The sequence below is a fragment of the Salvelinus fontinalis genome, chromosome 9, assembly GCF_029448725.1.
Source record: "Salvelinus fontinalis isolate EN_2023a chromosome 9, ASM2944872v1, whole genome shotgun sequence".
Lineage (NCBI taxonomy): Eukaryota > Metazoa > Chordata > Actinopteri > Salmoniformes > Salmonidae > Salvelinus > Salvelinus fontinalis.
In genome coordinates, this window is record NC_074673.1 from 11,323,651 (window position 1) to 11,340,002 (window position 16,352).

At 46.4% G+C, this 16,352-nt stretch overlaps 1 protein-coding gene across 3 annotated transcripts in view; it reads left to right on the top strand.

The window, feature by feature from the left end:
- Positions 1-16,352, top strand: part of LOC129862051 (cytoskeleton-associated protein 5-like) — a 34,904-nt gene that overhangs the window by 16,846 nt on the left and 1,706 nt on the right. For 2 of the 3 annotated variants that reach the window (XM_055933378.1, XM_055933379.1), the window contains exons 21-42: positions 129-303; positions 467-580; positions 807-935; positions 1,147-1,341; positions 2,498-2,630; positions 4,706-4,806; positions 5,597-5,719; positions 6,197-6,349; positions 7,083-7,286; positions 9,271-9,406; positions 9,749-9,942; positions 10,569-10,765; positions 11,278-11,301; positions 11,642-11,815; positions 12,915-13,035; positions 13,494-13,673; positions 13,906-14,093; positions 14,278-14,353; positions 14,975-15,163; positions 15,620-15,748; positions 15,864-15,947; positions 16,135-16,297. In XM_055933378.1, the coding sequence (XP_055789353.1) occupies positions 129-303; positions 467-580; positions 807-935; positions 1,147-1,341; positions 2,498-2,630; positions 4,706-4,806; positions 5,597-5,719; positions 6,197-6,349; positions 7,083-7,286; positions 9,271-9,406; positions 9,749-9,942; positions 10,569-10,765; positions 11,278-11,301; positions 11,642-11,815; positions 12,915-13,035; positions 13,494-13,673; positions 13,906-14,093; positions 14,278-14,353; positions 14,975-15,163; positions 15,620-15,748; positions 15,864-15,947; positions 16,135-16,297 (3,182 nt within the window). The remainder of the gene's footprint in view (positions 1-128; positions 304-466; positions 581-806; positions 936-1,146; positions 1,342-2,497; positions 2,631-4,705; positions 4,807-5,596; positions 5,720-6,196; positions 6,350-7,082; positions 7,287-9,270; positions 9,407-9,748; positions 9,943-10,568; positions 10,766-11,277; positions 11,302-11,641; positions 11,816-12,914; positions 13,036-13,493; positions 13,674-13,905; positions 14,094-14,277; positions 14,354-14,974; positions 15,164-15,619; positions 15,749-15,863; positions 15,948-16,134; positions 16,298-16,352) is intronic. The other variant, XM_055933380.1, reaches the window with a different exon arrangement.

Genomic DNA, 16,352 nt, shown 5'->3' on the forward strand with positions numbered 1-16,352 from the left:
CCTGCTTGGATTGGTTTGGCTCATCTGGCTCAGTGTGAAAGTCCTATACTACTTGGACTATTTTGGTTTTGATGTTAAATGGTTTAGTTATTTCACCTTATGAATCTATGTTCTTCATCTCCTGTCAGTGATAAGATCACACAAGACATGGTGGATAAGATGGCTGATAAGAACTGGAAAATCCGTAAGGAAGGTCTGGATGAGGTGGCAGCGGTCATCTCTGAGGCCAAGTTCATCCAGCCCAGTATAGGAGAGCTGCCCATGGCACTGAAGGGCCGACTCAACGACTCCAACAAGATCCTGGTAAGAAATGGACTCTGCTCTGACAGATACCATGACATTAAAAAAATCTACGTTTTAAGCGATCTGTTTTTCTCCAGGATATTGGAGTATCAGTGCAAACATCATTTATAGATGTCCTGCCATATTGTAGGTATTTCTGACAGTGAATTATCTCTCTCCCCAGTGCCAGCAAACCCTGACTATTCTTCAACAAATAGCCGTAGCGATGGGCCCAGCTTTGAAACAACATGTTAAGAGCCTGGGCATGCCCATCATCACTGTACTGGGAGACAGTAAGGTAAACACTATCCTACTCTAAAATACCTACACAAAGGCATAGGTAGGCATTAGGATTAATGTGAGAGAGAGTATTATACTGTATTATATAGTGCATACATATTACAAGCATAACAATCTCATACCATTGATAGACTAGTGTAGAGTTGTCAGAATCACTTGTCACTCTCTGTATTAGATTGAGTGAATAATGGCGTTGGCGCTCTGTGTCCCCTCCTCCCCTGTAGACCAATGTGCGTGCTGCTGCCATGACAACCCTGCAGGCCTGGGTAGAACAGACCGGCATGAAGGACTGGCTGGAGGGAGAGGACCTTTCTGAAGAGCTCAAGAGGGAGAACCCTTTCCTCAGGCAGGAGGTACAAACACAGCCCTTCAGGTCATCTCTTAGAATCTCTGTTAAAGCCTACCTCTTGTAGCTGGCAGTAATGTGTACTGACAATGTGGTTAGATGGCTGTGTCATGGGTATTGTGTGGATTCACTGGGGGCATTTGGACTGTTAAAAAAAGGGGAAACATAATACCTCCAACCATGTTTGAGAAAGACCCATGTAACCCCCCTCTCCCTAGGTGCTGGGCTGGCTGGCAGAGAAGCTCCCCACCATGCGTACGGTGCCCTCTGACCTGATGCTGTGTGTGCCCTACCTGTTCATTTGTCTGGAGGACCGCAACGGAGACGTGAGGAAGAAGGCCCAGGACGCCCTGCCCACCTTCATGATGCACTTGGGCTATGAGAAGATGTTGAAGGCCACTGGCAAACTGAAGGTACATTATGACTTAGACGCACTAACTCAAGGTGTGTTATGGATGGAAGAGATGACTAGGACAGGCTATATTAAAGATGGCTAAAATATATCTACCAGAGATGGGTAAGGGGCAAGTTCATTGGATAGCTTTTGAAAACATTTGAATGACTAACTCATAGAGGAAAACCGAGCTGAATTCAGTCTGGATTCCTAGTGGAAAACAGAGATGAATTCAGTCTGGATTTTGAGGCTAGAGTACATGGTCTTAGGTCAGATGGTGCAGTGGTTTATGGCAACACTCGCGTTAGAATGACGCCATCTGTGTGAACACAATGGGCTGGAGTATTGTTATTGGGTAGTAACTCGGAAGACAGTGGGCTGGGGTATTGTTATTGTGTAGTGACTCGGAAGACAGTGGGCTGGGGTATTGTTATTGTGTAGTGACTCGGAAGACAGTGGGCTGGGCTATTGTTATTGTGTAGTGACTCGGACGACAATGGGCTGGGGTATTGTTATTGGGTAGTGACTCGGAAGACAATGGGCTGGGGTATTGTTATTGGGTAGTGACTCGGAAGACAGTGGGCTGGGGTATTGTTATTGGGTAGTGACTCGGAAGACAATGGGCTGGGGTATTGTTATTGGGTAGTGACTCGGAAGACAATGGGCTGGGGTATTGTTATTGGGTAGTGACTCGGAAGACAGTGGGCTGGGGTATTGTTATTGGGTAGTGACTCGGAAGACAGTGGGCTGGGGTATTGTTATTGGGTAGTGACTCGGAAGACAGTGGGCTGGGGTATTGTTATTGGGTAGTGACTCGGAAGACAGTGGGCTGGGGTATTGTTATTGGGTAGTGACTCGGAAGACAGTGGGCTGGGGTATTGTTATTGGGTGGTGACTCGGAAGACAATGGGCTGGGGTATTGTTATTGGGTAGTGACTCGGAAGACAATGGGCTGGGGTATTGTTATTGTGTAGTGACTCGGAAGACAATGGACTGGGGTATTGTTATTGTGTAGTGACTTGGAAGACAATGGGCTGGGGTATTGTTATTGGGTAGTGACTTGGAAGACAGTGGACTGGTGTATTGTTATTGTGTAGTGACTCGGAAGACAATGGGCTGGGGTATTGTTGTTCTGTCATCTGACTCTGTGTGTCCATGTCTTCCTCTCCCTGCAGCCGGCCTCCAAGGAGCCAGTGTCTGCCCTGCTGGAGAAGGCCCGGGCAGTGATGCCAGCCAAGCCTGCTCCACCACCTGGCAAAGCTGGCGCATCCAAGTCTATCAGCGGCGGCGCCCCCGCTGCAAAGTCAGGTTGGCTTGCCTCTCCGTTACTGTCTGAATGATGAAGGAGAGTTCATCCCCAATTGCACCCTATTAAGTGCACTACTTTTGATCAGAGCTCTATGTAGGGAATAGGGTGCCATTTGGGACACTATCTACCACCAGTACCTTCCTTATCATGTGCTACATCAACTAAGATCCCGTCCTGGCTGACGTTACTGTCTTTACAATGTTCTAATCTTGAGCAATAATCCAATCATGGTATTTGTAACATGCGTGTTGACTTTACCGTGAAATGCTTACTTACGAGCCCTTTCCCAACAATGCAGAATTAAAAAGTAAGGAAATAAACATTTTTGGCAAAGAAGAAGGAAAAAAGAAGATAGTCACGCAATAAAATAGTAAGGCTATATACAAGGAGTACTGAGTCAATGTGCAGGGTTACGAGGTAATTGAGGGAACATGTAGGTAGGGGTAAAAGTGACTAGGCAATCAGGGTAGATAATAAACAAAGTAGCAGTGTGTGTGCACTACAGCTCAAAAGTTTGGTCACTTAGAAATGTCCTTGTTTTTGAAAGAAAAGCACTTGTTTTTTTTGTCCTTATAAAATTGATCAGAAATAAACTGGAGACATTGTTAATGTTGTAAATGACTATTGTAGCTGGAATCGGCTGATTTGTTTTCATGGAATATCTACATAGGCGTACAGAGGCCCATTATCAGCAACCATCACTCCTGTTTTCCAAAGGCACGTTGTGTTAGCTAATCCAAGTTGATCATTATAAAAGGCTAATTGATCATTAGAAAACCCTTTTGCAATTATGTTAGCACAGCTGAAAACTGTTGTCTGATTAAAGAAGCAATAAATCTGTCTGCCTTTAGACTAGTTGAGTATCTGGAGCATCAGCATTTGTGGGTTTGATTACAGGCTCAAAATAGCCAGAAACAAAGAACTTTCTTCTGAAACTTGTCAGTCTATTCTAGTTCTGAGAAATTAAGGCTATTCCATACGAGAAATTGCCAAGAAACTGAATATCTCGTACAACACTGTGTACTACTCCCTTCACAGAACAGTGCAAACTGGCTATAACCAGAATAGAAAGAGTGGGAGGCCCCGGTGCACAACTGAGCAAGAGGACAAGTACATTAGAATGTCTAGTTTGAGAAACAGATGCCTCACAAGTCCTCAACTGGCAGCTTCATTAAATAGTACCCGCAAAACACCAGTCTCAATATTGAAGAGGCGACTCTGGGAGGCTGGCCTTCTAGGCAGAGTTGCAAAGAAAAAGCTGTATCTCAGACTGGCCAATAAAAATAAAAGATTAAGATGGACAAAAGAACACAGACACTGGACAGAGACTGGTGAGACTGGTGTTTTGTGGGTACTGTTTAATGAGGCTGCCAGTTGAGGACTTGTGAGGCTGTGCTAACATAATTGCAAAAGAGTTTTCTAATGATCAATTACCCTTTTTAAAATGATAAACTTTGATGCTAACACTGTGCCATTGGACGCAGGAGTGATGGTTGCTGATAATGGGCCTCTGTATGCCTATGTAGATATTCCATTAAAAAAATTACAAATCTGCCGTTTCCAGCTACAATAGTTATTTACAACATTAACAATGTCTACACTGTATTTCTGATCAATTTGGTGTTATTTTAATGAACAATTTTTTTTGCTTTTCTTTCAAAAACAAGGACATTTCTAAGTGACCCAAAACTTTTGAACATGTGTGTGGGTAGAGTCCAGTGAGTGTGCACAGAGCCAGTGCCAAAAAAAAGGGGTGGAGGGGCAATGCAAATAGTCTGGGTAGCCATTTGATTAACTTTTCAGCAGTCTTGTGGCTTGGGGGTAGAAGCTGTTCAGGAGCTTTTTGGTCCCAGACTTGGTGCTCCTGTACCGCTTGCCGTGCTGTGGTAGAGAGGACAGTCTATGACTTGGGTGGCTGTAGTTGTTGACAATTTCTTGGGGCTTTCCTCTGACACCGCCTGGCTCCCTTGGACTCATAACCTGTCTTGTAAGATGTAGGTTTAGTCTGCTTTATTTAGATATATATTAGTGTGGACAGAGAGAACTTCCTGACCACTGTTGTTTTTTTATACAGGTCCGTCTAAACCTAAACCTGTCATTGATGACTATGATGATGACGATCCTGAGCCTGACACTAAGTCTAAGAAAGTGGTCAAGCCTGGAGCAGCCAAAAAGGTATGTATTTATTCAGCTTTTCTTTTGTATTAAGTTTAGTTTATTTGTCAGGGACCATGTAGTTACATTTGATGCATTGTTCCACATATAGTTGGACTGATAATGTACGTCTCCAGTCCCTGGGAATCTTACTTGCCAATGTCATGAAAATCTAATTTCAGTCCCATCTCATTCAGCTCTCGGCACACAACTCCTACAGTGTGCCAGCTTTTCTCTCTGTGAAGTTGATATTTCATTTAGCATTTAATAGAACGCCCCCCCCAGGAATCTGTTGCGAGCTCATATAAAGATAGTCAGTAGTCCTAAAAGACTTACAAAGGGGAAGCCTAGCAGCCAGCAGGTACATGTTCGGATTCAAGCACCTCTGTGTTACTAATGTGTGACTCAGGAATGACTAACTGGGTGGAGCCTTGCGTCGGGTGTTGAGGCTCTGCGCTCTGGCCAAGGCGTTGCACAAAATCTAAGAATTTTAAATCTAGCTTTATATTCATCTTTGTAATTTTGGTGAAAAATATGGTTAGTGTGTGGCGCTTTTTCATTTACAGGCTGAAATCACAAAGCTCTTTACATTATGAAGAGGATTGTGTTTTGGTGTTGTCTTAACCTTTGTCTTTGTCTAACCACGCTATACATGAGTTTTACAGCTTTTATATATAGCTTTAAATGTAGTAATGTTTCTCTTTTAAACCTCTACCACATTCTGAGCACATTTTAGCTTTTATCTACCTTTGGCTCTTGTAATGATGATATTTCTGTGCCTCCCCATCTCTCTCCCCCGTCCCGTTTTCAGGGTGTGCTTGGGAAGAAGGCCCCGGTCACGAAGGCCAAGGATGAGGAGGACCGGTCTGGTGTCATCTTCATCCTGGTCCCCAATGGCAAGGAGCAGAGGATAAAGGAAGAGAAAGGGCTGAAGGCACGTCACCTTTGACCTTTTCACTTTTGATAAAAGGAGTGTGGGAGATGTCTCTTTGTAATCACTTGAATAAGAGATGTACAGCTCAATGTGACTTCTCTGGTTAAATAAAAAATCTAAATAAATTGTGCAGTGGAGATGGAAGCTAGAGGTTGCTATAAAGGACAGTCATGTTTCATCTGCTCCCTGACAGTGTTTTCTGGATGCCCAGGATAAGACTGTTTTCTGAGCAAGACATTTTATTTAAGCTTGAAGTCCCATTGAGAGCAAAGTCTCTTTTGCAAGGGAGCCCTGCAAAAGTGTAAAGGAAAATATTGTTTTATTTTATTCTTTTATTTAACTCGGCAAATAATTTAAGAACAAATTCTTATTTACTTTGAAAATCTTTCTTGCTGAACAAGAAATAACTTGTCATGTGAATAAGAATGCTGATTTTATAATTCTTGACTAATGATAATCATCTAACTTGTGATGCAGGTGTTGAAGTGGAACTTCCAGACCCCGCGGGATGAGTACGTGGATCAGCTAAAGACTCAGATGTCCAGCTGCTTCGCCAGATGGCTCCAGGACGAGCTCTTCCATGCTTCTGACTTCCAACGCCAGGTCAAGGCTATCGGGGTCATGGGAGAGGTGAGAACCTGTAGGAGACAGTGAAACGCACTAATGATTAGATGGAGCCCTTGGTTGAGTGTGTTCTTTTTTTCTTGAACCTTTATTTATACAGGTGTGTGTTAGTGAGATAATCTCTTTAGCAATAGGGACCTGCACTCTGTACATAACCGCTTTTGTTGTTTGAGTCTGAAGAGTGTAAAAGGCTTCAAAAATCGAATCTTGCCTCCCGGGTGGCGCAGTGGTCTAAGGCCGCAGCCGGCCGCGACCGGGAGGTCCATGGGGCGACGCACAATTGGCCTAGCGTCGTCCAGGTTAGGGAGGGTTTGGCCGGTAGGGATATCCTTGTCTCATCGTGCACTAGCGACTCCTGTGGCGGGCCGGGCGCAGTGCGCGCTGACCAGGTCGCCAGGTGCACAGTGTTTCCTCCGACACATTGGTGTGGCTGGCTTCCGGGTTGGAGGCGCGCTGTGTTAAGAAGCAGTGCGGTTGGGTTGTGTTTCGGCGGACGCGTGGCTCTCGACCTTCGTCTCTCCCGAGCCCGTACGGGAGTTGTAGCGATGAGACAAGATAGTAACTACTAACAATTGGATACCACGAAATTGGGGAGGAAATTTTTATATTATAATTTTATTTTATTTTATTAGTCTTGTTTTTTAGTTTCTCTTAGACCAAAACCATTAGTGTTTCTTAGAAACCTAAGGGAGTTGCTTGTTTACTTGACTGACTACAATCTTATGTTTCCACTCTGTAGCGAATGGAGGATGAGCTTGAGGGCACACTCAGCTGCTTGGACCTGATCCTGAAGTGGTTCACGCTGCGTTTCTTTGAGACCAACAGCACTGTACTGATGAAGGTGCTGGAGTACCTCAAGCAGCTCTTCCCCACACTGAGTAGAGAGAACTACCACCTCAATGAATACGAGGCCTCCTCCTTCATTCCCTACCTCATCCTCAAAGTAAGTCATTCCCCTACCACCTCCTCAAAGTAAGTCATTCCCCTACCTCAGTGGTCACCAACTGGTCGATCACCAAACATTTCTGTAAAAAAACAAATAACGATAAAGCCTTGCGTTCCTTTTTTGGGGGGGTTTGCGCTGTTGGCGGTTGGTGTACTTGATTCAGCAGCCCTAGTGCCTGGAAAGAAAGGTATTCCCATTATGAACCATTTCATGTGCCTGAAAGTAGAACTCTGCATACCCGGCAGGCCAAGGGTGCAAATCAAGTGCACCTACCGCTGGCCAATCCGATAGCTCAGATCACCGTGTCTGTACAGTTTCCTCAAGTCGTAGGCTGTGAAAAGAAGCCTCGAACACACAGCAAAGTTGATACTGTGAGTTTTCTAAACTTTTAAAACCATAACTAGTGACTCAATGAATACAGCAAATATATGCTGTTTTTATGAGTAAGTTCATGTTTAAGTTGTTATTCAGCACTGTCAACACGTGTGTATTCTTCCTACTTCCACTCACGCTACAACCAGCACTGCAGCTGTAATGAATGAGTACAACCAGCACTGCAGCTGTAATGAATGAGTACAACCAGCATTGCAGCTGTAATGAATGAGTACAACCAGCATTGCAGCTGTAATGAATGAGTACAAGCAGCAGTGCAGCTGTAATGAATGAGGACAAGCAGCAGTGCAGCTGTAATGAATGAGGACAAGCAGCAGTGCAGCTGTAATGAATGAGGACAAGCAGCAGTGCAGCTGTAATGAATGAGGACAAGCAGCAGTGCAGCTGTAATGAATGAGGACAACCAGCACTGCAGCTGTAATGAATGAGGACAACCAGCACTGCAGCTGTAATGAATGAGGACAACCAGCACCTCGTCCTCCAAGTAGGGCGTCCCCCTACCTCGTCCTCCAAGTAGGGCGTCCCCCTACCTCGTCCTCCAAGTAGGGCGTCCCCCTACCTCGTCCTCCAAGTAGGGCGTCCCCCTACCTCGTCCTCCAAGTAGGGCGTCCCCCTACCTCGTCCTCCAAGTAGGGCGTCCCCCTACCTCGTCCTCCAAGTAGGGCGTCCCCCTACCTCGTCCTCCAAGTAGGGCGTCCCCCTACCTCGTCCTCCAAGTAGGGCGTCCCCCTACCTCGTCCTCCAAGTAGGGCGTCCCCCTACCTCGTCCTCCAAGTAGGGCGTCCCCCTACCTCGTCCTCCAAGTAGGGCGTCCCCCTACCTCGTCCTCCAAGTAGGGCGTCCCCCTACCTCGTCCTCCAAGTAGGGCGTCCCCCTACCTCGTCCTCCAAGTAGGGCGTCCCCCTACCTCGTCCTCCAAGTAGGGCGTCCCCCTACCTCGTCCTCCAAGTAGGGCGTCCCCCTACCTCGTCCTCCAAGTAGGGCGTCCCCCTACCTCGTCCTCCAAGTAGGGCGTCCCCCTACCTCGTCCTCCAAGTAGGGCGTCCCCCTACCGCGTCCTCCAAGTAGGGCGTCCCCCTACCGCGTCCTCCAAGTAGGGCGTCCCCCTACCGCGTCCTCCAAGTAGGGCGTCCCCCCTACCGCGTCCTCCAAGTAGGGCGTCCCCCCTACCGCGTCCTCCAAGAAGGGCCCTCCCTTCTACCGCGTCCCCCCTACCGCGTCCTCCAAGTAGGGCGTCCCCCCTACCGCGTCCTCCAAGTAGGGCGTCCTCTAGGGCGTCCCCTGTGAATTGTGCCGTAAAAGTTGTTTTCATGTATGATTTTGGGTGGCAGGTAGCCTAGTGGTTAGAGCGTTGGGCCAGTAACCGAAAGGTTGCTAGATCGAAACCCTGAGCTGACAAGGTAAAAATCTGTAGTTCTGCCCCCTGAACAAGGCAGTTAACCCACTGTTCCCCAGTAGGCCGTCATTGTAAATATGAATTTGTTCTTAACGAACTCGCCTAGTTAAATAAAGGTTCAATTAAAAACAACACGTCTTAACAAAAAAGGAACTATTGAGTAGCCATCTGTAACCCTCTTTCACCTGACAGGTTGGAGAATCGAAGGATGTGGTGCGTAAAGATGTGCGTGCCATCCTCACCATGTTGTGTAAGGTCTACCCTGCCAGCAAAGTCTTCCCATTCCTCATGGACGGGACCAAGTCCAAGAACTCCAAACAGAGAGCTGGTAAGAAAGAGATTTTAGTTGTGACTGCGGTTGACCAAGGCTATAAGGACTAAAACAGGTTATAGAATTCATTACAGTAAGTGATTGTGTCAGAAATGTTGTAATTCATTGTAAGAACTTCAGGTTCTTAATAAATACTCCATGGGGCTAGTTTCCCAGACACAGATTATGCTTAGTCCTGGATAAAAGCTATTCCATTTTATGGGGGGAATATTAAAAGATGTTTTTGTCTAAGACTAAGCTTAATCTGTGTTTGGGGAAACTGTCTGAATACCTGAAATGTGGCGTTCCTGTCTGAAAAGCTCCAGATCTTACCATCCATCTCTCCCTGTATTTCCCCAGAATGTCTTGAGGAGCTGGGCTGTCTGATAGAAAACTATGGCATGAACGTGTGTCAGCCAACACCGGCCAAGTCCCTGAAAGAGATCGCTGTTCACATCGGAGACAGGGACAACTCAGTACGCAACGCTGCCCTTAACACAGTGGTGACTGTGTACAACGTCTGTGGCGACCAAGTCTACAAACTCATTGGCAATGTAAGCTACTCGCTAGTACAATGTACAAAACATTAGGAACACCTGCTCTTTCCATGACACAGACTGACCAGGTGAATCCAGGTGAAAACTATGATCCCTTATTGATGTCACTTGTTAAATCCACTTCAATCAGTGTAGATGAAGGGAAGGAGACAGGTTAAAGAAGGAGTTTCAATCTTTGAGACATGGATTGTGTATGTGTGCACTTCAGAGGGTGAATGGGCAAGACAAAAACTGGAAGTGACTTTGAATGGGGTATTGTAGTAGGTGCCAAGCGCACCAGTTTGAGTGTCAAGAACTGCAAGGCGCAACTCAATATTAGGAAGGTGTTCATAAGTTTTGTACACAGTGTAATCTTCAGTACAATAGAGGGTATGTCACAACGCAAGATCAATGAGTTAACCAGCTAACTTGCTTAAATCTTCTGGAATGAATACATTTTAAGATGTAGATATGATTGAAATGGGCATGGACTGTTTCAACCAACAACCATTTAATATATTAATGAACCATTAATATCTGAATGTTTATCAAAGTTGGCCAATTTACTATCCTGCTTTGGACTAGACCCCTCTGGATATATCATCTCCGGTGTTAATCTCAAACATCCTGTCTTTCTCCTGCAGTTGTCTGAGAAGGAGATGAGTATGTTAGAGGAGAGGGTCAAGCGCTCGGCTAAGAAGACCCCGGCAGCTGCCCCACCACCCAACAGACAGGCTGCAGAGAGGGAGAGGCTCCAGAGAGAGCACTCCTCCAACCCCAACGCTACCTTCATGCGGAAGCCTGCTCAGCAACCTCAGGAGGATGTGCCCAACAAGCTCAAGTATGGGAAGGGTCAAGTCCCTGGCCTAGTGCCTCCTCAACTACCTGCCACAGCATGTCTCTCTCTCCTAACAAACCTGCCTATGAACCTTTACTATACTTAAGTCTGGTGATCTACTAGATAGTACCACTTTTACCATTACTAACATTCATGGTAAAGAAATTCTGTCCATGTCTTAAGACCTATCTACAAACCCTCGTAAAAATATCTTAATGCTCTTCCTCAATGTTTCTTGAATGTCTTTCCTCTTGCTCTAACCTATGTTTCATTGGGTACAACTAAACGCATGTGACTGGCCTGCAACTCATTGACAGTCCAATGTGGGCGAACCTAACCTTGAACAAACCCCTGACGCAAACCTAACTTGAACCAATTAGAAAATTCCACATGTTTGCTGGTCAGTCACCCTTTAGTTTTCCCAGTATCGTTGCATGGTGTGGTCTCTTAATCCAGACCTCTCTTCTCCTTTATATTTGCTCTTTTCTTATCGCTGCTCTGCTCTCCATGGACAGAATAATGTATCGCACATATAGGATGTGAGTACCGCCGAGCCTCTCCCAGACAGTGTGCCCTCTGCTCTCCTCCAGAAGCACTCAGAATGGGGCTGTAATGTAACACTCACCAGTCTAAACTAAGTAGTTAATTTACTGTGTCCTCCCCTCCTCGTTTGTTGTAACTGTCTTAATGTGTCCATGGTAACCTTCCAGTGTCCATACTAGCAAACCGCAATGTTTTGGGCATGCATTCTAAGTAGTAGGCTTGTGGGGGATATTGGAACAGAGCTATTGTGTGCTGACTGCCTACCTCTCTGTCCGTGTTGGTTTCCATGACATGGTTCTGATTCTGAATAATCCTCTTCTGTCCTCCCTCCACCAGCCAAGCGCGGGCTCAGAACGCAGAACGGGAACACTCACACCCCTCTATCCCCAAGGAGTTTCAGCTGGATCTAGACATGATTGAGAACGACCACACGCGGGTCAGTGAGCTACCTGACCTGGTCCAACACAAACTGGAGGAACTGCTGGAGCCCATCATGATGCCAGAGCCCAAGTAAGTGTCCAGCTGCCCTGAGCAGCCCTGATACTCTACCCGGCTGCCCTGAGCAGCCCTGATACTCTACCCGGCTGCCCTGAGCAGCCCTGATACTCTACCCGGCTGCCCTGAGCAGCCCTGATACTCTACCCTGGCTGCCCTGAGCAGCCCTGATACTCTACCCTGGCTGCCCTGAGCAGCCCTGATACTCTCCCCTGGCTGCCCTGAGCAGCCCTGATACTCTACCCGGCTGCCCTGAGCAGCCCTGATACTCTCCCCTGGCTGCCCTGAGCAGCCCTGATACTCTACCCGGCTGCCCTGATACTCTACCCGGCTGCCCTGAGCAGCCCTGATACTCTACCCGGCTGCCCTGAGCAGCCCTGATACTCTACCCGGCTGCCCTGAGCAGCCCTGATACTCTACCCGGCTGCCCTGAGCAGCCCTGATACTCTCCCCTGGCTGCCCTGAGCAGCCCTGATACTCTCCCCTGGCTGCCCTGAGCAGCCCTGATACTCTACCCGGCTGCCCTGATACTCTACCCGGCTGCCCTGAGCAGCCCTGATACTCTACCCTGGCTGCCCTGAGCAGCCCTGATACTCTACCCGGCTGCCCTGAGCAGCCCTGATACTCTACCCGGCTGCCCTGAGCAGCCCTGATACTCTACCCTGGCTGCCCTGAGCAGCCCTGATACTCTACCCGGCTGCCCTGATACTCTACCCGGCTGCCCTGAGCAGCCCTGATACTCTACCCGGCTGCCCTGATACTCTACCCTGGCTGCCCTGAGCAGCCCTGATACTCTACCCGGCTGCCCTGATACTCTACCCGGCTGCCCTGAGCTGCCCTGATACTCTACCCGGCTGCCCTGGTACTCTCCCCCGGCTGCCCGGATACTCTCCCCTGGCTGCCCTGAGCCCTAATACGCTACCAACACAGGTTGGGAGATCTGCCTGCCAACTTTATTACTTTGTTCTGAAATAGCTGTGGGTTTAGCTGGCTGGGAGAGATGTGTGTTGATGGATCTTAAGTGCAAGAGACTTAACGACCCCGTCATCATAAGACTAATCATCACGAGAAATCTCATGGTTATATAAGGTGTGAGTTGCTTGTGTTCCCTCAGGATCCGCTCTGTGTCGCCCCACTTTGACGACCTCCACAACAGTACTGCATCCACCATCAACTTTGTCATCTCCCAGGTGGCCAGTGGCGACATCAACACCAGCATCCAGGCTCTTGCCCAGGTACATCATTGACTCTAGTGTAGGCACAGGAGGTTGGTGGCACCTTAGTTGGGGAGAATCAGTGGAATGGTATCAAACGCATGGTGTCCAGGTGTTTGATGCCATTCCATTTGCTCCGTTCTAGACATTATGAGCCGTTCTCCCCTCAGCCGCCTCCACTGAAGCATAGAAACATCACTCAGTGGGGAAATACCAGGCTTTACTCTTCAACTTTAAATCTCAGCTCTTTTTTTTTTTTTTTGCAATGTGTAATGAATACATTAGAAATCCTATTCAACCAAGCTCTCACAATAACAACCACATAAGAGGTTACCTTACTTCCATTTTAACACCCATCTATTTACCTGAGGTACTCTGCTCTGGTTAGGAGAGAGTAAATGGTTGATAACGACAGTACCAAAGTGTGTGTGGTGTGGGATTCTCTGTCTCTCTGTCTGTAACCCTTGTGCCTCCCCCAGATTGACGAGGTGTTGAGGCAGGAGGACAAAGCAGATGCCATGTCAGGTCACATTGACCAGTTCCTCATCGCTACCTTCATGCAGCTGCGCCTCATCTACAACACACACATGGCTGACGACCGCCTCGACAAGAAGGACATCTTCAAGCTCTACAGCTGCATCATCGGCAATATGCTCTCAGTGAGTGTGACTACACATGAACACCACTAGGGGGTTCTGTTTGACCATTTAAGGCCTGAGGATTGTCTGTGTATCCTGGCAGATCTTTCTAGAGAGAAATTATAAAGGAATTGTTCTTTGTCATTGTATTTATTAAAACATTTTACCAAACGTTTTTAGCCAAGCACACCTGAGTAGGCTTAGTCGACTGGTGTTGACATCTGTGTCCCTGTCCTGGGTCTGTCTCCTGTAGCTGTTCTCTATGGAGAGCCTTGCACGGGAGGCATCGATGGGCGTGCTGAAGGACCTCATGCACGGTCTGATCACCCTGATGCTGGATGCTCGGGTGGAGGACATCGAGGACGGACAGCAGCTCATCCGCTCTGTCAACCTGCTGGTGGTCAGAGTACTGGAGAAGTCTGACCAGACCAACATCCTCAGGTCAGATTCCACTCACTCTCTGAGACTGATGGGGATGTCATTTTTCTTCCTGGTTTAATAAGGAATTTCTACTTTTCTCATCTTCTATTCATATTGAAATATACGTACCCCCAAACAAACATACTACGTTTCCTGATTGTATATGTTGGAGTTTCCAGTGAGTCTCTGTTCTATGTCTCTGCAGCGCTCTTCTGGTGCTGCTACAGGACAGTCTTACCACTTCTTCAGGGTCACCTATGTTCTCTGAACTGGTCATGAAGGTAATATCACTGTTTCACTATATTTTCTTGTGGGAGAGTTTACTTTTGTCGTTGTACATACTATTAGGGTTGAGAATTGTTAGGGACCTCACAATATATTATCACGATACTCAGGTGCTGATACGATGTGTATTGTGGTTCTCATGATTCTATGTATTGCGATTTATTGCGATTTGATGTTACAAACATTGCTCACTATGTGTCTGCTGCAGAGAGACAAGAGAGCATGAGAAAATGAGTGCTGAAAACATGTTGGCTCACTATTTAAAAAGAAAATGGAGAACAAAGCTATAGAATGAAAAATACCTGAGTTTTGGCACAGGTACAGCCGACTAGAAATTATTATTTATATTTTTTACAAATTAATATTTGCCGTCAAAGGATCGATATAATATTGCAATTGGAACTGTCTATTTTTTCCCCCCCATCACTGCATATTGTGTATATTGTCACGTGATTTTCTCAGACAAACTTCCTGTTCTTTGTATTCCCAACTAACACATAAATGGAGGATACTAAATTTGACTTTAAAAAGTGGTGAATTTCTCCCTTTATACTGCCTGTACAATCTCAAACTGATGATTGGCATTAAATGGAATTTATTTTGTTCTGTGTCTGCAGTGCCTCTGGCGTATGATCCGGTTCCTGCCAGAGACCATCAACAGCATCAATCTAGACCGCATCCTACTGGATGTTCACAACTTCATGAAGGTGTTCCCCAAAGAGAAGCTCAAGCAGCTGAAGAGTGACGTACCCCACAGGACCCTCAAGACCCTACTGCACACACTGTGTAAACTCACTGGAGCCAAGGTACAATACATACACGTCATTCACAACCAATGGCTCAGTGATTTGTTCTGTTTTATGTACACAGATGAATTTCCCCCTTGACAAACAATTAAGTTGTATTGAATTGAAACACCTTACTATTTATTAGTGCATTATTCAGGGGTACTGCTGTCTTTTCACTGGTTTTCATTACTCAGGGGTACTGCTGTCTATTTTCACTGGTTTTCATTACTCAGGGGTACTGCTGTCTATTTTCACTGGTTTTCATTACTCAGGGGTACTGCTGTCTATTTTCACTGGTTTTCATTACTCAGGGGTACTGCTGTCTATTTTCACTGGTTTTCATTACTCAGGGGTACTGCTGTCTATTTTCACTGGTTTTCATTACTCAGGGGTACTGCTGTCTATTTTCACTGGTTTTCATTAAGTAGGTAGGCTGTTGTGGTTGTTTTGACCATGTTGTTTTGTGGTGGCTAGATCCTAGACCACATGTCCATGATCGATAACAGGAATGAGTCTGAGCTGGAGGCCCACCTGAGACGTGTGGTTAAACACTCTGGAAACTTCTCTGGCATGAAGTCTGACAGGGGCACAGAGAAAGGACAGGTATGTTCACTTAACCCAACCTCTATTAGATTTATTGAACACCAAGTGAATACACTGAATTTAAAAATAATTCAGTCCGCTTCCATGAAGCCTAATCTCTTCTTCCTGCTTCCAGGATGACAGGATGTCAAAAGCTAAAGTGAGCGACATCCTCTCTGAGATCTTCAAGAAGATTGGTTCCAAGGAAAACACAAAAGAGGTGATTTTCTTTTCTTTATTATTCCTATTCATGTATTCATACCTTAGTTTTACTGTTTTCATCCCCCTGCTCAGTTCCTAATTGTAAAAGATCATGTGTTCTCAATAACTGGTTGAATGAATTTCCAGTCCCACCCCAGAATTGTTTGAAGTTGGCTGTGTGTGTTGTGACGTTGTGTTCTCTCCAGGGTCTGACGGAGCTGTATGAGTATAAACAGAAGTACTCAGACGCTGACCTGGAGCCCTTCCTGAGGAACACGTCTCAGTTCTTCCAGAGTTATGTGGAGAGAGGCCTGCGCATGATTGAGTCTGAGAGAGAGGGCAAAGGCAGGATCCAGCCTTCTAGCACAGGTAATAACCCTGCAGGATTAAAAGGGAATTACTGGTCTTTACCTTTTTGATACTT